Source organism: Drosophila bipectinata, chromosome 3R (genome assembly GCF_030179905.1).
Source record: "Drosophila bipectinata strain 14024-0381.07 chromosome 3R, DbipHiC1v2, whole genome shotgun sequence".
In the NCBI taxonomy this organism is placed as follows: Eukaryota; Metazoa; Arthropoda; class Insecta; order Diptera; family Drosophilidae; genus Drosophila; species Drosophila bipectinata.
In genome coordinates this window covers 18,216,734-18,241,829 of record NC_091739.1, presented here as the reverse complement: position 1 = coordinate 18,241,829, position 25,096 = coordinate 18,216,734, and the positions used below count along the sequence as shown (strand labels likewise).

At 42.6% G+C, this 25,096-nt stretch overlaps 1 protein-coding gene across 6 annotated transcripts in view; it reads left to right on the top strand.

The window, feature by feature from the left end:
- The first annotated feature begins 3,204 nt into the window (after nucleotides 1-3,204).
- GluClalpha (glycine receptor alpha 1) overlaps nucleotides 3,205-25,096 on the top strand; it is a 39,683-nt gene continuing 17,791 nt past the window's right edge. For 2 of the 6 annotated variants that reach the window (XM_017249012.3, XM_017249007.3), the window contains exons 1-4: nucleotides 3,205-3,937; nucleotides 20,709-20,831; nucleotides 21,914-22,026; nucleotides 24,170-24,237. In XM_017249012.3, coding sequence (XP_017104501.2) covers nucleotides 3,702-3,937; nucleotides 20,709-20,831; nucleotides 21,914-22,026; nucleotides 24,170-24,237 — 540 coding nt within the window. In that variant the 5' untranslated portion in view covers nucleotides 3,205-3,701. Of the gene's footprint in view, nucleotides 3,938-20,708; nucleotides 20,832-21,913; nucleotides 22,027-22,375; nucleotides 22,444-24,169; nucleotides 24,238-25,096 lie in introns of all 6 variants that reach the window. The other 4 variants (XM_043212331.2, XM_043212330.2, XM_017249011.3 and 1 more) reach the window with 2 other exon arrangements.

Sequence of the window (25,096 nt, the reverse complement as noted above, 5' to 3'; positions counted from 1 at the left end):
ATAAAATATATAAATCCCTATAATGAAAAGGGACCCATTATAAAGGTACATATTTTCTCCCCTTAAAGCTTAATTCTACAAGGTTTTTTCAGCTCTGTACTTAACAAAAAAGCAGCAGTGGAACTCGAACGCAAACCAAGGCCAGCGCAATTTAAAATTCAATAAAACTTCAATCAGCGTTTAACAGTGTGTGTTCGGTTTAAGATGTGAGTGTGTGGGTGGGTATTTGTGTCTCTGCATGTATGTGTGTGTGTGTGTGTGTGTGAGGGTGCGGGAAGTGGCAAGACAGCGCCCAGCAATTTAAACAAATTGAAAGCAAGCGCAAATAAAAAACAGTTTGTTGCCACTTTTCACATCAATTACGCACTTCAGCCAAAATAGACGACGAGAACGAGAAGATGGAGACGACCAAGCCGAAGACGGAGACGAGTAAGAAGAGGATGAAGGGTACCCAGCAACGAAGAAGACGGCGAAGAACGAGTCCTTCGACCCCCCCACCCCCTAATACAACCTACCCCCTGTTGCCACCCCCGCAATCTCTTTGGTTGCTACTGCTGCTGATGCTGCTTCTAGTACAAAAATAACACTTGAAACTAAACGCGCATTCAAGCAACGCCTCTGCCTCTGCCTCGGCTTCAGCTTCTGCTATAGCCTCAGCCTTTTTCTCGGTCGACGTTGCGCTGTCGACGTCGCAGTTGCTGTGCCACACCCACCAACAACAATTTTCGCCTGCGTACACGGGGCGTATACGTATTTTTGTTGTTTTCTATGCGCCAGCTGGCAGTTCGTGGTCCTATATTTTCTATGACCCGCGGGGGGAGGGTGGACCGACAGGCAGGGGGGAGGGGCCGGTGGGGTGGACGATTCCAATTGCCACCCTTCCACAAATTTGAATACGTGGCTATGTGTGTGCGAGTGTGTTTGTCTATGTTTTCCTCTGCAAAAAGCGAAAGTAAATGTTTGAAAATCGTAAGGAAGGAAAAATCAAGTAAGCATCAGTGGAAAACGTGAAATATCCAAAGGGGATTGACGAAGTTTTGATGCTCTGAAGAGACTTTCAAAGGATATATCAGTAGTTTTTAGAGGGAAAAAGGACTAATATGGTCTTATGGTAAAATCCTTTTAAATTTTAACATAAAGTTGACTTCTAGCATTATAAATAAGTCTTTGATTTTGGTATGATTTTTATTCGAAATTCTACAAAATATTTATGCCAGGTACAACCAGAAATCTCCAGGTCTTTTCTCTGGAGAATCTCGCAAAACGGCTCATACCCTTTCCGCAGAGTATTGGAGACGGGGGGACCATAACAAGAAAAAACGAAAACTCTGGCAAGCTTTTTATTGCGCGTGATAACAAGCGGGGAGGCTGGTGGCCGGAATTGTCCTAAGGTGGCGAAGGACGAAAAGGAGGGTGAGCCCCTCAAGATTGGGGGGCGGTACTGAGAACTGAAATCGGGGGAGGTGGGAAATGGTGGAAACTGGTGGGCCTCTGGTGTCTGGGCAGTCCGCTGTTTGATGTTATTATGGATGACGATGACGATGATGGGAATAGCAATGGCGGTGACGACAGCGAGCCTCCCACACATTCCTACCAACTCTCACACACACTTACACCCTTGGCAATGATGGTTTTCCTTATCCCCCTTACCCCTAACCCTGTCCCCCTCTCAATTTCTGAGAGGAGGCTGCCAATCAAAGTCGCCGCGGCAAATGTCTTGTTCTTTGGTTCTTTGGCATGTTCAGGTTGTCAAGGCTCCTCAAGTACATGCGTGTGTGTCTATGCCAGTGTCTGTGTCTGCGTTCTTCTGTCCCTGTGTGTGTGTGTTCGTTTGACAGCCATTACTTTGTTGCCTAGGTGTTGCTGTCGCTATTGACAATGATTTCTCTTGGCTTAAAGCTGCCCGATCTAGGTGGAATTTAATACGGTTCCCAATAGCCTTCCAGTTCTACTATTGTAACTATATGTCTATATTTCGAATTAAAATCTTAGAAATCTCCGATTGTTTCAAATTTAAAGTTCTCAGTAAGGTGAAAATATCTTAAAATTTAATTTACCCCTAATGTAATTTAATTTCTGGCCATTCATTTCCGAACAGGAAGCAAAAGGGAAAGTTTTCCGTTCAGCTATTTGGTATTCATTATTTAATTCGCTCCGCGACATTTGTCAAATCTACGAGTCTTACTATTTCCGGCGGAAGTTCTTAGCGTTTAGGCTGCTTTCTCCAGGCTTTCTCCACTCACCTGGCCCTCGCCTGCCACGGAGTCTGTTATCCTGTTTTGCGGCTGCTGATGCTGCTGCTGGCGCCTAACAATATGCAATAATAACAATTTACATATTCATGAGTCGCCCGACCCGCAAACAACAGCAAAAACACAAGGGTGCGCCTCGACTGAGCGGGCAGTGGACGGATAGGTGTGGCGGGCGGAAAAGCTAGTACATAGGCAGGGGGTGCAGGGGCTTTAAAGGTGGAGCGGCAGTTTGCATAAAGAGCAGCACAGGCCGCTTAAAAAAATCAACATGAACCCGCGCACTCCTCGCTTTTCATCGCTTTGTAAACCCGATTGGGCAGCAGCCCTTTTGTTAAGCCGGGGCGTAACTGTAGCTGGCCAAATATTTATATTTATTCCGTCCCAGCCTCGTACCCCTGGCCCCCTGCACCCCTGTCCCCTTCTCCCCTTTTTCCCTTGGCTCATTTATTTATTTTTCATATTTTTATGATATTTATTTTTGGGGCTGGTATTTTGTTTGCCCCGGCAGCGCAAATTTTTGCGCTTCGAATACTTTTGCGAGTTGGATTTTGAATGTTGATTGCTGGGTGGTGGTGAAGGAGGAGGATTTCGGGGGGAAAGAGGACGGTGGAGATTTGGGGGCCAGGGTTTTTGGGGGTGGAAAAGGTTAAGCTACAAGTATTGCTTTTAGTTGGGACGTGGCCGATGATGCTGCTGCTTCTGGTGCTGCTCTTACAGTCCGCTCTTTGACAATCTCGGCAAGAACCTACCACAAAAATAAATCAAAACAAAGGCTGAAAGATTTTATGCTCCCACCGAGAGCATGAAAATGGGGAGAATGAACTGAACAGCATCCACACGAGACAATTGAGAGTCAGCGCTCTGTTTTCTCTCATTCTCTGCCGCTGTCACTGTCGCTGCGAACTGAGAATCTAGAGTGGAGAACTGAGGACCGAGAATTGCAGGCTGCGAACGAGTCCGTCAGTCAGGTGCAGACAGTTGACGTGTTCGGTTGACAAAAGCGGAAACGTGCACTAAATTATTTTTTGAAAAAAACACAACTGACACACACTGAGTCAGTCATAGAGCAAGGGATAGCCAGGTCCAAGAAGCAGAGAAAGAGAGACCGAGCAGGACAGCGAGTGGGAGCGAGCGAGAGGGAACAACGCCACGCAACACAACAACCACAAGCACAATCGCAATCGCAAAAGCAATCACGACCGCCACAGCAACAGCAAGGATATTGAGCAGCAATGTCAGCAGCGACTAGATGAAATAGATGATAAAAAATGTGAAAATAATTGCCACTGGCGAGTAGAGCAAGACAAACAGCAGCAACAACAGCAACACTGGCCCAAAGCTGTCGATGCGCGCGTGTGAGTGGAAGCCCGTGTCCGAGCCCGTGCCCGTCTCCGTGTCCGTGTCCATGTCGGTGTGCGTGTGTGTGTGTGTGTGAGAGAGTGCCAGTGTATGCGAGTGTTTTGTAGCTGTGGCAGTGTAAGTGCGAGTCACATATCATCAGCAGCAGGAGCGGCAGAAGCGGCACCATTCGAAGAAGTTCAGTGGAAAAGCGCTCAGCCTAAGCCCAGCAGGAAAATTCAGCAGCGCCAAAAAGCAGAGACAGCGCCAGAAGCAGCACCAGAAGAAGCAGAAGCGGCAGCAGCAACAGAAGAGAAACCGCGCAGCAACAGCGAAGCCAGCAGAAGGTAGGGCCAAAGGCATTTTCCTTTTTCCACAGCGGCAGCATAACTCACCACACCCTGATCCTGCAGGAGGCAGTGCCAGCAGCTGCGCAGACAACAGATGAGTTAGGATGGGAGAGGGATTTTCCGAGATTTTCCTTGAGAAAATTAAGGCAGGCCATTACGACAGAGCGAGAGAGAGATTGAGAGACCGTGCAGAGAGCGGTGAGAGAATAGTGTGCTGCTGCTGCACGTGGAGTCTGTGCAAAGCCATCCATCCTTTTTGGCCATCCAAGCATCAACCATCCGCCCCGTTGGCCCCTCACAAAATAAAAAGTAGTAGTTGTTGTTGTTGGGGGAGGCGGGGGAAAAAAACATATACAAAATGTTATGAAAGTTTGTGCCAATTGTCTTGGGTGATTTTTCATAGCGTGCTTTTTTGGGCACTTGTGCTGCGATTGTTGCCCCGGGCTATGGCTGGCCCACTCTCTGCTTGCCAGTAATTGCTGTAAATTGGCACAATGTGTAAACAAAGCTAGCTGAGAATTCAATTCAATTTAATTTCCCAGTCAGGATGACCTTGCTCCGGATTTCTAAAATCATTTCATTTCTGCCTGCCTCGGCAATTACAGTAGGGCAGCAGGCATGATTTTCGGTTGAGAGTGACGACACTTGGCGACATTGCAACATTGCATTTGATACGAGTGTAACATCTCACTCACACATACTCGAATTCCAACAAAGACACACATTCTCAGCTAAAGAGATGCCAATAAAAATGTAGGATACTGTGTCACACCGATTGACATGCCGCTCTGGCTGTGTGCGTGTCTCAGTTTCACATTTGTATGTGTGTACGTGTAAATGACCGGAAACTGTGCTCAAGTGCTCCCTGGCAGGCGATGAGGCTACTTTGGCCAGAAGTCGGTCTAAGTCGGTCCCCGCCGAGTCCTTTTCTTTCGGTTCCTGGGGAAACACTTCAATTGTCAAATTGTTCTTGTTTATTGTTGCAATAGTTTTGCTGATGGACAGGTTTGGCTTTCAGCCCGGCTTTCACCCAACATCCAGCTACAACAGCCAACAGCCCCGAAGTGGCTCGAGTCTCCTTTCACTTGTTTTTAAAGCGATTCCAGCAGACATAGTCGCTTTTTATGGGCGTCGTCCTGTCGTATTTTTTTTTTTGCAGTTTTTGTGTTTTTGCCCTGAGCCGAGCGAAGCAGAGCCTGGCAAACCAAACAATCAACACGGAAGCAGATTTCTCCTTGTTCTCGACTCCTCTTGTGCTTATACCTGGATTTCTGGGGTATCTGGTAGAGTACCTGGTGTAGGATTTATGGGACAGGAAGATAAAAAAATAGAATTGGTAAATTTAGTACCAAATGATTTTCTATTTTTATTGCTTTTTCAGAAACATTTTCACATGTAGCGGGAGAGTACTTTTTGATGTTTTAATTTTAGGATAAGGCTTGGAAGTTCTTCTACTTTACACTGTTGATGGCATTGATATACTTCCTGAACTATTTTTTTAAAGAAATTTACTTAAGCTTGGGTATCCCACATTCGTTCCTTTCACCTCATTGTTATTTTCTGCTTTGTTTGTTGTTTTGAGCAGCTTCTTTTATTTTTCACTGGGCTGGGCTGGGCTGTGTACAAATCAGCGTAGCCTAGTGCGCTGCTTGAGGTTGACGTGCGCGGGCTTTTGTGCTGAGAAATGCGAGTTTTATGGTGGAGTGCCTTTAGCTTCATCGGGTTGACATTTAAGTTGTTTCTTTCCTGTCATTCAAACTGCTAAGGGAGTGCCTGTGTGAGTGTGTATTTGGTGGAAAGTTCAAAAGTCAGCTAAGGAAAGAGGCTCTGGTTGAAACGAGTAATGTTGAGGACAACTTTTAACATCGCTCATACGCCGTGTGTACACATTGCTCTGTCAAACTCAAAGCCACAACTATTGGCAATCAATTGAATTAAGCCAACTTCGAATTGCAGTGCACGTGGCAGGAAAATTGAAAATTGCATTTTCCACCACCCCCTCCTACCACCAGTCGAACGGGCAAAGAAAATTGAAAGCTGTCAGCAGGGTTGGCTCACTGATTCCAGAAGTCAGAATTTCATAAACAGGGCAACTGAAAATGTTGAGATACTCGAGATACTGGCACAGATACATACATAAATATACACACGGATACTTGACGTTGGGGTAGACAAAGGCAAAAAGGCAATTATAGAAATACAGACGAGCAGCAACAAATAATAAAAGCAAGTTGCCATAGACAATCGCAACAGCAACAACGGACCAAGATTGGAGGAGACGCTGCCAACGATGTTGACGACAAGTAGCTGCAAAAGTTCTGCGACGGTTTGCGCATATTAAACAAAGTTGACGACAGCGCCGCCAGCGCCAGCTGAGCAGCCAGCATTGGCGCCGGCAGAGGCCAGCTGAAACCATGAACTACGGACTGGGAGCCGCAGTCGCCGTCTCATTATTTATTTGATTGCCCGCACAGCCAATGCTCGAATTACCCCCTGGGAGCAGGGGAGCTGGCATGCTGGGGAGCTGGCGAGCTGGCAAGCCGGGGGATGCTGTTGGAAAAACCAGAGGAACTGGGAGGAAAACCAGCAGAGCCGGGGAGCTTGAACAGAAAAAACATAATAGTCAGAAGCATAAACGTAATTAATAAGGCAAATTAATGCAAACAATAATACAAATTCATTTTCGTGCACAAATGAAACTAAATTACAACAACGTGAGCCAAGCAAACCCCAAACCCAACCCAACCCAGTCCAGCTCGGTTCAGCTCCTGCTCAGAGCAGTCGAGCATCCGACAATAGGAGGGAAAAACATGGAAATTGAATGCTAATTTGGCCTGAGCCGAAAACTTGAATACCCTCCTGGGATGTATAGTGGCGAAAATGTTTTTCTTGCTTGCTTGTTCAAATAATTTGAAATGTTTTCGGTCCAAATTGGACATGGGAAAGATTTTACATTAATTGAGTCTTTTGTTTAAGTAGAACTTCAATTCAATGGAGTTTTGAAAGCCAAGTTAAGGGATAAGTTTCCAAGTTAATATTCCAATTCCCAATTAATAATATTAACAGATACGGAATGAATTGTTTCAACTAATTGGGATTTTAATAAGGATGTAAATTTCAAATATGTTTCAAATTCAATACAAACCTTGCTTATTAAGGCCACAACCTTTGTAAGCAAGTTGGAATACCCTTCTTAACTCAGAAGAGAAACAATAAATGGCAACTAATAAGCACAAGTTGCAAAAAAAAAAGAAATAAAAATGAAAAAAACACACCCACACGAGCTTATATCTACACAAAGACCATCGACAACTAAACAGTTCGTCGAGCAGAAAAACGAGGAAATCTACTTAATCACGTTTAATTAAGGTGAGTTTATAAGTAGCCCTCGGTACGAGTACGAGTGTGGGTGTGGGTGTGTATCTGCTCACAAAACACATACTATACATACCTATATTTTTTGCGAATTGCTTTTATTGCCATTTTGTGGAGGAGCCGGCAACGAATGACACAAAAGAGCCTGCCAGGTAATCACAGCTGGCCCCCGGACCTCGTATGCCAAAGCCCAGAATCCCAGCCCCAGCATTCTGTACATAAATGTAAATTAGGGTTAAATGTTCACGAGTGTGTATATTAACTATGTACGTGTGGTGTCTGTGTGTGCCAGGGCTCAGAGGATTATAATAATAAGCAAGTGCTTAGCATAAATGGATTTATTGGCTGGGCATTCATCAGGAGTCAGAATGTTGGTCCAGGGGTCACTTAGTCACGCTACTTAACTCGCCTGACTGCCTTTGAGTAGTTCGCATTGTCTTGGAGGTCATTGGGCGCTTCGGCGGAGATTTCTTGTCGCAGGTGAAGCACAGCAACAGTTCACTAATGGCCTCATCCTCGATCCGCTGAGCGTCGGATGTTCCATTTTCATTGAAAATCTTGATCAGCTTTTCAGAGCTGAGGTTCTCAGGAGTCTCCGACATTTTCTCTCTAGGCTTGGTTTTGTTTTGGGGGAAAAACGAATGAAGGACAACTAATGTAGGACCTACTACACAGTTGCTTTCACTTTGATTTATGCCAGGCCAAGTTGTTGTCACTGTCACACACAGAAAGTCTCACACACACCACACCACGCCACACCCAACCACAGCATACCATTCATCTCCCGACACGAAAACCCCGAACTCTGAATCGTGCAATCTGTGCCGTATGTCACACATTTGGTTAATTGAAAAAGCATCAAGGCCCTCATCATTAGCAAAAGCTTCGTGACTTATGCCGTTGCTTTGTGCAGCCAACCAGCTGCCATGCTGCCAGCCAGTCAGGCCGCCAGCCAGCTGGGCCACCCACTTTCCACCCAACTACCGCCAGCCTTCCAGGGCCGACACCCCACCCCCCTTCCCGTTTATGTAATCGATGCATGTCGAACAGCAGCAACAAAGCCAACAACAAGTGAATAGCGTGTGTGACACGAGCTGAAAAACGAAACGAACGAGCCAGAAAGAAAGGAGAGCACACGGCCCAGAATAAGGAAGAGGAGAGGGCAGGAAATAGTGGGTCGCAGGAGGGGCACTAGGATGTGGCAGTGGCACAAACAAAAACCTATCAAGTTCTATGCTCGTTGATTTCAATTTGTGAATTGTTTTTCTTGTTGTTCGGTTCATGCATTTGCATATTGCACATACGCCCCGCTGGCCGCCAGCGACCCATTCTTGTATGTTTTTCTAATTAAGCCTTAGCTAGCAAACAAAAACAACGAATAATTAAAAATTTGAAAAGGAAAAAATGTGCTAGGACCACCATAACAGATAAGGGTTGAAATTTGCTCTATAAATTGCTCTGTTTGCCTTCTTTTTTTTTCCTCAACCGTTTGTTGTTTGCCTTTTTTTCGAATGGGTTTGCTTTTTTTCCTAGCGCTTGGCTAAAAAGTACATAAATTCCAAATAAGTCACGTTTCCGGCATAGTGCCCCAGCACGCATACAGCTTTAGAGTCTCAAAAAACACACACACACAAACATGTGTGTGGAGCCATGCATGGCGTCTAAAAATTTGCTTTGTTGTGGCGTCTGCGGCCAGCGGCAAATAAAAAAAAAAAAAAGATAGTGCCACCCCATCGGCCACGCCTTTTTGAAAATAAAATGGAACTGAATTGGACGAAATATTTGCCTTAGTTTGCCTCTGTATAGCTCTTTAGCATTATAATTTAGTTGTTCTGTTTTGATTCTGTCAGTTTTTTATTTTTTTGAAAAAACTTTTTTGCTTTGTGAAGTTGTTGGTTGGCTAGTTGTTGGTGGTCGTTGATGTCCATTTTAATGCTGATTTGCAGATATAATCTCCGACTATAGACGGTCAACAAAAACAGAATGGAAAACGAAAACCGCCATAAACTTGGCTCAGAAATACTCAGACCACATAAATTTTCTATAGATTCCAGGATGGGAATGCCAGCCAGCCCGTCCTTTATATTTAATATCCTCTTGCAACTTTTAGAATTCCCCTCATTAAAAACTAGAGTCATGCTGAACATAAAAAGTACATTATTTCGAGAAGCATATTATCCCTACAATTATTTAGGGATTTCATGAAACTCAAACTAAAGACAACTTGCTAGTTTCATAATCGTCTTTCAGAGAATTGACTTCTTGAAATCATTGCTAACGTAAAGGATGAAAAATTAATTTTAGAATTCAAGGAACTTGCTACTTTTCCGAGCCGTTTTCTCTCTGAATGCATTTCCCCGTTTGAAATGAAAAAGTTTTCCAAGAATTTCAGCACTAGTTTGTTGTCCTTTCCGCATGTTTTCCCTTTGCGTTCTGTAAAGTCACGTAAATAAACCGAGCAAATGGGTTACAAGCGCCCACATACCAGGCTACACTACAGTCATCGCCATATTCCCGACCAGCGGCAAGTGACTGCTGATTTATTTGCCACATTTGTGCGCTGCCTGAGCTGGTCTTACTACTTTTTTACGGCAACACTCGGGGTACAGGTCCAGGACCAGAGTGTTGGGTGTTGTGTATTATACCACCACCAATATTATACACACTTTATGTGCATATTTTTATATGGCATGCTCATAGTTATGGCATTTGCGTTGTTGTTTGCTCGTTTGCTGGTCGCCATTTGCCTTCAACCATTTTTACGACTTGAATTTGTCGTCTGCTTTGTTGCCTCCGGGCGGGAACTTTAATTGAATAAGTTTTAAGCGGATTTTCAAGAGCCAGACAGCTGCTGTTCTGTTCGGTTTTGCATTTGTTTGCTACGTTTATTTTTTTTCGCCACTTTTGCTTCGTATTTTATCTGTCTGGAGCTGGGTGCTCCTCGGGCTTGGTGCACGGGGCGTATGTGTAATGCTTAATTGAAATATGCAAAACGCTAAAGCGGCGAGCTCAGCGATTTTTGCATAACAACTGCCACAAGCAGCAAACATCCACTGGCAGCAGCTGAACAAAAGGTGTTGCAATTTGATTGCAGAGCCAAGACGAGATTTGCATTCGTAATTCCGAATTGCTTGTAAATAAATTATGATTTAAGCTTGGTTCGCGGCGCGGGCTTACTATAATTGACCGGGCCCCCAGCACAGGTGTGTTAAATACCTCCAGCAGGAGCAGCATTCTTGGGGTTTTTGGTTATGGTTATAGCTGGATTATTTTTCGCACTCTTTAGCTACAATATTTTACAGCCAGCGAGCATTCTCCAGTGCAGATTGCAAGCCGGAAATCTGTTGGCTTTCGAAAATAAAATGTCAAGCTTTTAAATTGATTTTTGCTGTCAATATTTTTTTTGTAAATGAACCATCCAGGCATCCAGGATACGGCACGCTCAATAATTCAGGGACGCGGCGGATGCGAATTCGATTGCAGATCGATAAAAATGTATTTCCCGTTTAATTTACTTGTTTAATGGGTGGTGAGCCAATTTAATAATTGCCCTGCGAGAGATTTTCATCACTCCTCGCTTCCTCGCTGGCTCCATAGATCCTGGCAACTCCATCTCGAACATGGGCCGAACGGAAGTCGGAAGTTGGCAGTCACTCCACCTTTGCACGGCATTTCCTTTTGAACATTTTTACATAAAAATCAACTCCCCGGCTTGGTGGGTGCACCTTTGAGCTGGTCTACTCGCACAACCCACACACACAAATACAGAGGTACGGTTTCGGAGTGGAAACTCACGTTGAAATGTAATTTCATGGCACACAAGTTTTTAATTAAATTTCATGGCAGACGGTACCGAAGAGCTTCAGCAGCAAAAGCAGCAGTTGCAGCTGCTTCTGCTTCTGCTGCAGAAGGCCTTTTAACATGCAATCAACAAACCACTCTGGCATGCATATAGGGCAGCCGTACAAGAGCATATTATGGCATATACGGTATATATAATATATATATTATATACAAATGCCACACAAAACTGCAGCCTTAATGCGTTTTTCAAGTGGTAGCCAAGCAGCAGCGCTTGGGAATTGCAAGGGTGCCCCCCTGGCCGCCCCTGTTTCCCTTTTTTGCGATGCTGCCCGGGCATCGGGATTGGGCTGCAGCCGGTCGTGGTTCCACTCTCCGGCGGCAATCATCGTCACATAATTTTATTAAGCTCTCAGCCCTCTCAGCCGTCGCAGGCCTCTTAGCCCTCAGACAGCGTAGAAATGGAATCGAAGTTGGTCCAAGGGCCCTCTTCCGTTTCGACTCGTCTTGCCATTTTGCGGTTGGCCCGGCTGCCGGTTATGGGCCATCAAAGGGGTTTCGAATAACTTGGTAAAGATGTTTCAGGCTGCCAAACGGTTTATTTTGATATTACAAATTTTATATACCCCCTGGCCAAGAGTGTTATAGTGATGGGGGCGATCATTTCAAGCAGTTGGTACAAAAAATTATTTAAAAGTCATGGTGCATACTATCTTTAATTCTTTCAGTTTTTAAGAAATAAATAATATACATTGTGGTGTTCACCAACCTTTAGTCTGCATGCTGCCTAATTGCCTTTCCACAAAATTCCCAGAATATTGTATTACACAAGCTCTTCATGCCAAAACTCTTTGCCTTTATGTAATTATAATGGAGGCTACGTGCACTCCAATTTTCGAAACAATTCTGAAAGCAATTTTGTTCTCAACTTGCTGAAAATGCACTTTGCCCGCGGTTCCCTTGACAACCTACTTGCCTCTGTATCTTTGAAAGGCCCTGCTCTTTGTCTTCGGTTGGCAATTGATATTTATTTCATTAGCACGACCGCATTTGGCTGGGAAATCAAACAAAAATTCCTGTCAAGTTGTCTGCCAACCAGGAGACACTTTGACTCTGTTTATTGTAAACAAGCGACCCGAGATGTGACCTCGGGCCCACATATGTTTCTCTATCACTTGCCCCCTGCCCTGCGCTGTCGCACTGGCACCTCCCACACATGCCATGCCCCAAAAGTACACACTCTCACGGAATATAGCTAATGCAATTTGCCGCCGCTGTTGTTGTTGGCAATAGTTCTTAGACAGACGACAGCCGCTATGCGCCCCGCCCGTCCGTCCGTCCGGACGCGTCCGTCGGTCTGTCCGTCCGTAAATTCCGTCTATATATCTGCGGCGTATTTTACCCATACTCATACCCCATGGCTTTGCCCCCTGCCTCCTGCTCACACATGTGGCTGGTGCCGTGGGGGCAGGGGCGTGGCTCCAAGGGGCGCAACAAGTTATGTCGCCGCAATTAGTTGGCCTTGCCCCTCCGCAAAATTTCTTGGCACTAATGCCAAAACCAAAGGCAGCCAGACAGACACTGCCACCAGTATGCGAATATACATGTGTCCTGGGGTGAGTGTGTGTGTGTGTGTTTACCCACAAGCGCGTGTGTGTGTGTGTGTGTCTGTGTAAGTTATGCAATTGATGAGACTCATGGGTAAACACTCTCGAATTCAATGATATTTATAATAAACCACAAAAGCTTATTAGAGCTTAAACAAACGGTGTCCAATTTTCAGATAAACGAAAAATTAATAAATTCTAATCAATATTTTGGCACTTGGCAGGGCCAGGAATATTGGAAATTAATCTCCCAAAAGGAAAAGCCTTTAATATGGCCAAGGGCTATGAGTATTTTGTTTAGTAAATATTTGATGAATCTATATTTTTATCCAAAGTATATTTAAGCTTTTATATACCAACCCTAATAAGTATCTAACACATCCCACCACTGTCTACCAATTTAGAATCTCTGTTCATGGCATTTATATTAGTTTATTCCTGGCAAATAACTCGTTGAATATTTATAGCCATCCGACGGCGACTTTCGTTTTCCGCCCCCACGTACTACTCCGGTCTCTAGTCTCTGGTCTCCGCCTCTCGATTCAGTGTCGTGTGAGAAAATTTGATTGCATGCATTATGCAAATATATAAATATTTAGCAAATTGTTTGGTCAGTGCTGACACTATGTTTATAATAAAATATCTTGTAGTTGGGCCACATCTTTCCCTCGGGCCAGCCAAACACATGTGGGTTGTGGGTCGCAACACATCCGAATTTATGTGGCAATTATCAACACTCGAAAGGGAGCAAGAGCTTCGACCCGAAAATATTCATTAAAATTTCCATTGTTTGCTGGGGAGATTTTTCACTTTTTTCTTGGACCATGTCCCTTTTGTTTGGAATGCGGCTTATCGCAAGTGCAATGTGTCTTCAGTGTCTCTTGTGTAAATTTAGAAATTTATGGTTATTTAAAAATTCATGCCCACACTCTCAGGAAGGGGAGGGGATAGTGTGTGTGTGGCCAAAATATGAATAAATTATCGTGTCCATTGTTTGCCGGACTGGGAAAAGTAACGAAATTGGGCACGGGCCAAGCGGAGAAGTTTTGTTTTACTCGCAAGACTTTGGCCACAAGCAACACGGATAAGGACACACCAATGTATACACACAAGGACACGTTCAAAGGATACACACCCAGGGCATTGTCTTAACTGGAACCCGAACCGAACCCGCCAGAATCCCGGACCAGATTCCAGAGCCCAGTGCCCAGAACCCCTAAACATGCTGTTGACATGGCTTTTGTCATTTTCTGGTTATGGCCATGCGGACAAAAGCAGGAAACTCTACAGGAGGACTTCGCTGAGGAAAGGGGTCGCAGGAGTTGGACAAACTTTGGCCACAGTTTGTGCCATGTTGTTGATGCTGTGTCAAATTTTAAAGTGCCAGCCGGATAGCTGGACTGGGATAGAGTGCTAAAGAGATTTTAGTCACATTCCGAATTCAAGTGGCGAGAAATGATTTTAAATATTTCGGTTTGTGCATTTTAATTGAAATTCACAGGACACGGACGTGTGTTTGGAATGCAAATGTGGAATATTTGCCTTTACGGATTATGGAAAATTATTTGACATAATTCGTAATATGGGTAAATTAATTTAAATGAGCTGTGTTTGGGATTTTTTAATCACCACCAATCGGTGTATCTGCCCATTTCGAATATCCAATTTATAGCTGTTTCCCGGAAGGGGAAAGTTTCACTTTATTGGAATATTTTTTCTCTCCACTCACCCAACATTTTGTGTTTTTGCTTTTCCTTTACCTTTTTTTTTTTGTTGCCTCCCATCGGGATATACTTTATTTACTTTGCTCTCGTAATTGACTTGAATGTTTGCTCAGTTGAGCTTTATGCCATTTCTGTAATTAATAACAGCCCGGCTGCCCATCCACATTCCACTTTCCACTTTCTTTCCTCGCAGCCAAACACTTTTCCCATTAAGCCGGGACCGGGGACCGGGGACCGGGGACGGAGGACCGGCACCACCCGCTTCAATGATTAATGAAGCTAAAAATGTCAACTTTTTCCCAGCCATTCCGCCCATCAGGCCATCAGCCAGCCATTTGCCAAAAGGTGAGCCGAAGCAAACTGAAGTTTTTGTACCTGGGCGAAAGACTTTGGGGCGAGGCTCAGTCTCTGGCCGCATCAATTATGCATTAATCAACACTAAATACATTTAAGTTGATATTAATTTCCTATGGCAATTAATTAGCGGAAGTGGATCTGCGGTGCAGCGGCATGGCGCTTTTTCCTCCAACTTATCGGCTTTTTGTGTTTATTTTGAGTCTGTGGCGAAGTTCGTAGGCAAATACAGCACATAAATCGAACCAAGTTGCAACAATTTCAATTTGCAGCGTTAACTTGCAACAAGCGGGGCGCTCAAAAACTTTGCCCGTAAACAACAAAGAGTTGTTGACGAGAAAAGAGGGCACCGGCAGTGGCAGTGGCGGTGGCACCGCACACGTTGCCATCATTGAAGCAAACCGAAAGCAATAAGCAGTTGCCACTGAGCCATAAAACAAACAGCCAGCTGCAGGACAAGAGACGGGGCTTAGAGGGCTGTGGGTTCTAAGGGGTTCTAGGGGGTCACAGCCCCATTCAATCCGCTCTTCAGTCTCTGAAAATGCAATCAAGTCGCTGCAGCTGCCACTGCGGGAGCAGCTTAAATCGCCAGCGACACCAGTGGAGGCAACAAAAAGTGTCAATTGACAATGAAACCGAAATGGTGCTGGAAAGGACCAGGATGGGTATAACCATGGAAATGGGCAAGTGGGTGGGAGGGTGGTTGTTCCTGCTGGTGCTGCAAGTCACTCAGCGGGCAAAGCAGTGAGTCAGCAAGACATAAAATCCTCGCCAGAGTAAGTGAGTCTGCTTTCGGTTAACGATTCGGCCATTTGGCCAAGCACTTCCATCCGCCACCTATCGGGATCCCAGCTGCCACTGCTTACTATTCTTGGCGAAAATAGAGAGAGTTTCAGCCGTGAAACTTTTTCGCTTTCCACTTTCCCACCGGAGTCCTCCATCTTAAGAGCGCCGGCAACTTAATTGAAATACGAAATGAAACATCTTCGGATAGGAGATAGTAAGCGTAAGCAAAAAAAGTTGTTATGGATAACTCCAATTGGCCATCAAACAAATTGAAAGGCTCTCATAGAGAAAAGTTTGCCGAAGATGATCAATGGCCAATAAATGATTAAGGACCTGAAAACAGGCAGAAAGAATATATTATATGTCGACTGGTCTCTGATTTCTGTTGGCCAATCAATACTTGTAGATATTTTCGAGATGTCGAAAAGGAAACAAGTTTGGCACAAAAGTTGGAAAAACTTTGTATCACTTTTACTGCTGCATATACAATTTTTCTCTATTATTTCGAAAGTATATTTAATTGTGTGCTTCACGTAATATTAAAGAGAAAAATAGACACATAGTTTGGCATTTTATTTCAGTTGACATGCAAGTTGCAACAGTTAAATGCACTGTGACAGGCGTCAGGCTGGCCTGCTGGTTGTACCCTTTAGTTTATACAATTTTAGGCAATTATTTACTTTGGTTGCCGCACTCAAACACACAGCCACCAACATGGCTGCAAAAACAAACACAAATACAGCTGACATGGGCCCCCAAGCCGAGCCCCGAAAGCTTATCTTGACAGCCATTAAATGGCCGCAAAGCGCTGGAATATGTGATTTATGCATGTGAATATATCGGTGTGTCTAAACGTATCTGTGTATATGCCACCATGAGAGAGTGTGTGTGTGGGTAATGCGTGCGTGTGCATTTTTAAAAGGCTCCCCAAAACATCGACAGATACAGAAAGAGTACGGAGCGTGACTGGCAAAAGTACTATGGCACTAGCACTGCGGTCTTCTAATCGCGCTTATCTCGCGACTCCTGCCATGCCAGCTCCTCCTACTCTTTGCTGGTGTCTATAAATTTTATCGCCTTCGGGGTGCTGTTTTTATTTTATTGACCCATTCGGTGTAAGGTGTAAGCGGCGGGCTCATGTAACGGCCAATTTGCTGGCTGGCAATAAATCCAGCAAATTATTGTCCAATTTTCATGCAAGTTAATTTCCAGTTAAAGTTCAGATTTTACCCGAACACGCTATAAATAGGACAGACGGGAAAAGTCGGGGCAGCTCAGCTGTCTTGATAGATGATTCCCATTCCCATTACTCCATCTATCCAACATGCTCCTATGTCCAAATTCCCATTCAGGCTAATAATAGAACTCGACTATCCTGCCACTGACAGGAATGCTACAGGGGCTCCTCCTGCCTGGCCTCCCCCTCAACCGTCTTCGGTGTTGGCTTTCATTAATATTTTGCTGGGTCTCGCAAACAATGTATTGACATTTCAATTAATTATGAGAGCCATGCGAAGAGGAAAGGTGAATGAGGCAGAGTCCTGGACGCAAGCTGTGACCTTTTGGGCCTGTCAGTTGAGTGATATGAGCTTCAGTCTTGACGTTTGCGAGATGGGTGCGAAAAGTTGCTAAATTTGAGACTCAAATAAAAGTATTTTTCTCTTTTTTCTCTCTTAGGGGAAATATTTCATAAGTAAAGAGTCCTCAGGCCACCTGCAAATATTAATTGTTATACCAAACCTAAGCAATTATTTTCTTTCATTTTCAAACGGCAAGGCTAAAGGTAGCTCGTTCAATCTCCCCTTGCATGCAACGCACTTTGACCTTTTGCTCGTATATCCGCCTCCTGCTTGTTTGGCCTTTCATTTCGGTGGCCCAAAAGTGTCATCAGCTGTTGTTTTGCTTTGGCTATGGCTTTGCCTTTGAACTGGGCCCACATGGGCTGGGCGACGGGCCGGCAGGCACCCACATTCGCAGCGGATTCAATGTTTATCAAACTGTTAAAGTTAAGTCGCCCGACTGAGGTGAGCTTTATGCAAATCCTAGAGCTGCAAAATGTCAGACACACACACACACACACACACACACAAAAAAACACTCATATGAAGATGTTGAAGGGACTGGGGAAAAGTCCTAAACGGCAAAATGCTACTAAGCCCACTTACTTACAATTTAGCAGGAAAATAAAGCGAACGAGAGCCAGGAAGAGAGAAACAAAATCATATTGCGAAAACGAGAGTGTAAAATTTTTTTGCATACATAAAACGAGGAGTAAAGCGTAAGGGCAGCAAATAAAACAACAACAAGAGCAACAAGAACAACATCAGCAACAAAATAAATCCAGCTTTATGGCACGCACCCACACCCATACCCACATCAACACACTCACTGACTCACACACAGCAACAAACACTTGACTTTATTCAGCAAGTGCCTTAATAGTGTGCGTGTGTGGGCTCTATACGAATATGTGTGTTTCATATACTTGGGTGTGTGTGAGTGTGTGTACTACTTTCTGGTGCGGGCGGCACAAAATCCAATCAACATAACGAGCTACAAGCGCCGCTGAGCGGCATAAAACGCAAAAAATATATATGACTGTATGAGGATGTGATTGTATGCGAGAGATTTCTCTTTTGGCCACAACACTGCGAGAAATTATGCCTAAGCGGGGATCAAGGAAGCTATAAGTCAAGTGCCGCAACTAAGCCCAACAAAATCCATAAAAATCCCGCTCGCAAGAATGGCTTTAAAAATTTAGATTTACGATTCTAGCAACATACCCAGGAAGATAAGCATAGATACCAATGAAGTTTAAAATAGAATATTACATTCATGAATAAAAGGTATTTTAAAGTCAAAATATATGCCATGAAATCTATTAGATTATTCTTTTCAATTCTCTTTAAGAAAGTGAAGTCCAAAGTAACTTCATACATGTTTTCGCTTTTAAAACTAATAAGTCTTTCTTATTAAGTTAACCCAGGTACGTAGGAATTCTTTCCTATCCTTGCCATTCTTCAAGGTGTAGAAACTGTTTGTTTTTTTTTCCACCCAGTTGCCACGTTCATTCAACTTGCGACTTGGCAACAACAAGCGGCTAGAATGGCTCAAAGACGTACATAGCTGAGGTAGACAAGCGCCCAGAGTTGTTGTTGCTTTTATTGTTGGCGGGGAACAGTGAAAACATTGCCAAGCTCAAAAGTGTGTCGACTTGACACAAACACAAATACAGAAACAAATACGAATACAAGCACACATACATACGCAGTACACTCACGCACAGACAAATGAAATAAAAGTAAACCCATTTACACCATAGACACAGTCAGCAGGAGGTATGGATACAAAGGAGAGGCTGTAGAAGGATTTGGGGGGCTAGAGGCCGGGAGGCCTTTTGGGGCGAGACCGGAGAGACAGGGGAGATTGGCGCCAACTGCTTGGCAAGCTGCAAATGTGGGACATTTGGCAGTCGCAGTCGCATTGTTAACTTTCTTTGACAGCTGGCCAAAAAATGTAGTAAAATGGGGAGAAAAAAAATGCGAGAATGCACGAGGAAGCCCCAGGACCACCCGGGTCCATGTCCTCAACTTAGCAGCAATGTTGCTGTATTGTATTTTTTTTCCGCCATTTTTGTTGCAGCCACCATGTGTGTGAGCCAGTATTTATGGCACAAAATTGCGGGCACAGCAGCAGCAAATTAACACAGCAGCCCGAATGCAAATTTCTGCAACCAGCCTGCCAGGCTGCTAGGCTGCTAGGCTGCCAGCCTGTTGCCATACCAAAAACCCCAAATTCGATGTGCCCATTTCCATTTCCATCGCCATTTCCATTTTCATCCCCAAACCCATTCCCATTTCGACAAATTGATTATTTGCATGGGGATCCTGCAGTATGCCCACAAAGCAACAACTGTGAAGGCTCGACTCGGTCATGGCCATGCCAATGTTCCAGTGAGGCTGTGAGTGCGACTATGAGTGCGGCAATCCTTGGCCTGTGGGGGGCGTCAGAAATGGGCGTGGCATGCCATCACCGCACGCACTTATCGCCCATGCACAGCACGTCGGCCACCGGAGTGGAGAAAAATGCTTATAAAGGATTAATTCGATTCCAATATTCGCACACGCATTTTGCATTCGGCATTCTGAGCTCGGTACTTTGCATCCTTTGGCCGTCTGTCCTACCGTCCGACTGCAAATTCGGATGCTGGTCAGCAGATATATCAGGGATATTGCCGGTCATTGTTGGCATTGTTTTAAATGCTCCAACCATAATGATTGTTGCAAAATGAAAGCGAGAAGCAGGTCAATCGAATGGGGCCTTTTTTAAGGGTATATGGTCAGGCAAATAGGCATATGTCAGCTGTTGATAAAAGATATTAATAATAATAGACCTAATAGATGGTATTCATCTTAAAGCATACTTGGATAATTTTCAATTATCACACAATTTCCTTTAGCGAGAGAGAAAATAATTTGAGTTAATCTTTTCCAAAAATTTGTTTAGAATTTCATTACAAAGGATGAAATCCTTCGATGTTAATAAACTAAACACCTGAAAGCAAAAACTGAATTCATTTGAAAGGGCATTTATCATTCAGATGGAGGGATAACAAACATTCCATTGAATAGTCTTTTGTAGTCCAATGAATGCGTTGAGCTGCGATTGCAATTTGCATTTTTCATGAATGCCCTGGCAACTTAATGGATTCCCTGGGCAACAGATTAAAGCCGCATTACGGTGTCAAGACCTTTTAAATTTTCAATTTCCGCCTGAAGTGTGGCCCGAGAGCATAAAGTAAATTTAATTGAAATTATTGCCACATTTGCCAGCCGAACACAAACCGACAATGGCGTAAATTGAGTAGCAACCATACAACAACAAACACCACACTAGAATTAGATGTATTTGATGCATCGAAACAGATTGGCCAAATGGCATGTTAATTGGCCTAATTTGATTTCCCATTTAGGGGCTGCGCATGACCAGGTGGAGTGGGCCAGAATCACAGCAACTCTAGGCGTAGTGCCGAGATTATTTAATAAGCACTTTCGTATTAGGCATTAAATTGTGTGTGGTTGTCCAGTCAGATGGTATATCTTAACTGCCTTTAAATTTCAGCTTGCACCACAGGAGGCTGCCACGCCCATCAGACAAGGACGCTTCGCACACCACCCTAAAAATGGGCAGCGGACACTTTTTCTGGGCGATTTTCTACTTTGCCAGCCTGTGCAGTGCTTCACTGTAAGTACCTGACTCTCCTTTTATATGCATTCTGAGAAATACCACACCACTCGCATACAGTAGCTGCAAAAAGTTAACCGTTTCATAATTTGTCGCCCGCTCCACTTACCATTTATTTTTCACTCGTTTATATTTTTTTGTGTTTAATTCTTCGCGCGCCTCTTGTTTCGCGTGTTCACACTGCACTTGGGCAGGAAGTGGCATTCAAAATGCGATTTACATACAATTGTCGTTAATTTTGCCATGCCACGCCCTGTTATAAAGGACAAAGTCTATACATAAAAGCATATATATGCATTGAAAAAAAATAAATTAAAATTATAACAAAAAAAATAACTTATTTGCTTAATTATATGGCTACTGAATTTCAAGATATTTTTTCTAACAGAAAATAAAATCTGTATTATATATAATTCTTTAATTTAAAAACTTTTCAGTGTACATATATGCATGATACATACAATCGGTTTATCCGCTTCAGCATTAAGTTAGTAGAGTAGTTATGAGCCGTAGTTGCCTTTTCAGTTGTTGCTGATTTTAAAAGCGACACGCCCAATATTTTTAGCCGCCTTCATCCACTTGAATTTGCATAGCCAGTCTCTCTCTCACAAACACACTTGCAACCACTCAACAAGGACACCTCATTAAAATGTAATTAATTTTCGTGTAATTTTTTTTCGGAGCATAAATTTTGGAATTATTTACGCTCAAGTCGAGGTCGGAGTCAGCTTCTACATATATGACTTTGCCTTGGCTTTGATAAGTGCGACAGTGTATAATAACAACGATAAAGATAACCGATTACGAGAACACCAACCCGCACTACCGACCAATTTGTATATAACATATATGTTTCAATAAAAATCAACAAAGAAAAAACAATTGCTGTAAATTTATATGCAACACTTTTGGTTTATGCGATTTTTCGAGCGAAAATACTAACAATTTGTCAGCTAATGTTTTTTTCCAAAAACTACTTCAATAACAATTAAAATAAACATCTTTTCTAAAATTTGTCCAAATACACCGAAGCAAACATTGATAAAATTATACATGCGTACCTATCCATATCCTGATTTCAGAGCAAATAATGCCAAAATAAATTTCCGAGAAAAGGAGAAAAAAGTCTTAGATCAAATTTTAGGTGCAGGCAAATATGATGCCCGAATTCGACCATCTGGAATTAATGGAACAGGTGAGAACCAGACCAAATTTCTTCTAATTAGTCTATAACCGAATTTTTATTAACCTCAACTAAGTTATGTTGTCAACACACCTTTAATCATTTTTGGTTGTTTGTTTTAATTGCTGATTAAATGATTTCAAATCCGATTGGTAATAAAAAGATCGTTACTATATAATTATACAGATGTATGAGAAAATTATTCAAAGTTTAGCTAATGTAAGCCTCTGCTTAAGTTAAATTCCAATTATACAAGATCGTTTAGATTAGTTTGCAGCTGAGTATAGTTAGATCAGATCCATAAGTTAACACGTTTACTTTATCGTCGAAAAACTCACGTCTAAACCAAACTTTATGCCAGATGGTCCCGCCATAGTCAGAATCAATCTATTCGTACGCAGTATTATGACGATTAGTGATATTAAAATGGTAAGTCGCCCCGAAAAGCAGCCAGCCAATTCGATAAACGAAATTTGAGTTCGAAATCGATAGAATGACCCCTAACCCTAGACCCCAGCTCTGATTCTTGTGCTCTCTATCTCTCTTACACACTCTCTCTCTTGCTATTTCACACTGCCTTCTTCTCGTCATGAAATTAGAAAACACGAAAGTTGTCTTTTATAGCGTGCTGCTCTTGCAACTTGAACACACATACACACTCGAAACTTATAGCTAACACACTCGCACACCTACACACTCACACATTTGTTTTTTGCGTTTTGTGTTGACTCGTTCTCTATTTCTCTGAAACCATTCTATATATACATTCATATATATATATATATTTGCGTATATACATCTGATGCTAAGTATTTGCGTTTGATTTTGGCCACATTTACGCCAGATTGTTCCAGTACCTGTCCTTCCTGTTTGTATTTTTCTGTTCTGTGGTTCTAGAAACGGCGTTCTTTGTACTTTCATTTAAGATTAACAGCCAAAAAACAAAATAAAGTTTTCACCTGCATTCATGAATTTCCTCGAAAAAACCAAATATGTTGCCTACTTATCGGGGCATAATTTTGATTGGCCACCTCCGAAAAAAGGAAGCGAAAAAATATTGGTCCCTTACATACACATTCAACAACGAGTACTATCCTTTGATGGGCAGACAAAATTATTAAATTTTCTTTAACCTTATTGCTGTAAACGAAGAAATGTTCAAATATTACGTATACGTACATGTGTTCGCCATTTAAAATCGATTCATTCAATACCTGACAACCGATTGCCCACATCACCCGTGTTGCAAGTGTTTACTTTTTTTTCCATTTGACTTTTTCATTTTAATTAAAAATAAAGTTTTGATTTCATTCACAGTTAATTTTGTTGTTGTCTTGGTGACTTTTACCGTAGTAATGACATCATTAATAATGTAAAGGCAACATAAATATTTGAGAGTAGTGTCACAGAGTCACATATTCACATATATAGCCACATGAATCACCGACTGGTAATGGTCAATAAATATGACATATAAATATATTATAAATATAGTCCAATACAGCCAATATATTTACCAGCTAAATAAATATTAACTATAAAGGCATATAAATTAGCACAGCCGATGCCGCCCCCTGGCATTTCGAAGCAAAAGACACAGAATCTCTTGTACTTTTTCACTCTCCCACACGCACATACATACCATACATATACATACGTATACCCCACCCCAGCATACCTAGATTATACCCGATCCCCCGAAATAAGCCACCCCTCGAAGGTCACAAAAACAACTCATAGACAAAACAACGCAACTTTAGTTACGTACATAAATTCTAGCTTAACTTAGGTATATAAAAAACGCAAACAAAACGAAACAAAAATCGGAAGAAAACATTCTTTGACTTAGCTTAGCTTTGTAAGCAAAACTGGAAGCGAACTTGCTTAGTAACTTTTGTATCCTAGTAAGTAAGCACAAAAAAAGGAGAACAACAACCGGGAGGAGAAGCTATAAAATAAAACTTTATTACAGAGCGGCAGCATAAAGGCATAAGGACTGCTGCCAAATATGGGTGCGAAGGATATGGGATGGTCATTTTAAGTTTGTTTTTAGGGGTTGGACCTTGCGGCAGCTGTTAAAAATTTGTTGTATATTAACATTGAAAGTATTGTGCAAATCGGTGAATATGTCTATCTATCATGTATCGCCCTCCAGATGGTCCAGCTGTGGTGCGCGTCAACATATTCGTTAGGAGTATATCGAAAATCGATGATGTAACCATGGTAAGTTCGCGCCTCCTCCACTTGCAAACTCCAAAATCCAAAACTAAGAACAGAAAAAACCCCCAGCTAGAAAATCAAACACCACTCCCTTGACCGCAAGTGGATGCTCTTGTCGTTCGTATCCCTCTCTAGAGGATTTCCCAGGGCACTCCCCTGGTTCGCTAAGTCCCTTTCCCTCCACTCCAAACTTTTGGTCCCCCGACCCTTTCTGTGCCAGGCGTTGTTCTGCTCTCTTCACTCCAGTTACTGCTCCAGTTAGGCGTCGGAAAAGCAATCAAAACACTGCAAATGAAACAAAAATATATATGTATAAACATGAAAAATATTACTTATTCGCCATACGTACTATACTATATATCTGATATTGGAATTTATAATACATACTTCTTTGTTTCGTTGACTATCGATGTGATATAATTTTCGTATTTAATTTTGGTATATGATTTGAGTAAGGTTCGTCTTTAAGTTATTAGAACGAAAAGCAAAATTGTCTAATTAGTTTGCCCATGAGTTAATTGCATTTAAAATTAGAGTCTTTCTTTGTCAGTTTGCATTGGTAATTCAAATTCTCTCACTTGCATTCTCCTTATTTCTCATTTCAAAAATTATGTAAAATAAAACAAATATCTTACTGTTTTGTAGCAAAAGCAACAAGAATACAAAACATGATGAAAAAATGTCTTTTTGGATCTCTTTTCTACACAGTCTCTCTCTATCTCTCTATCTGTCTCTATATTTCACTATCTATCGCTCTCTATCTTTTTATTTTAAAAAATTTAATAGCCCAAACTAGATTATTTTTTTCATACTTCTCTCTCAAGCTTTCTGTACAAATTTTAAATTTTTAATAATATTAATT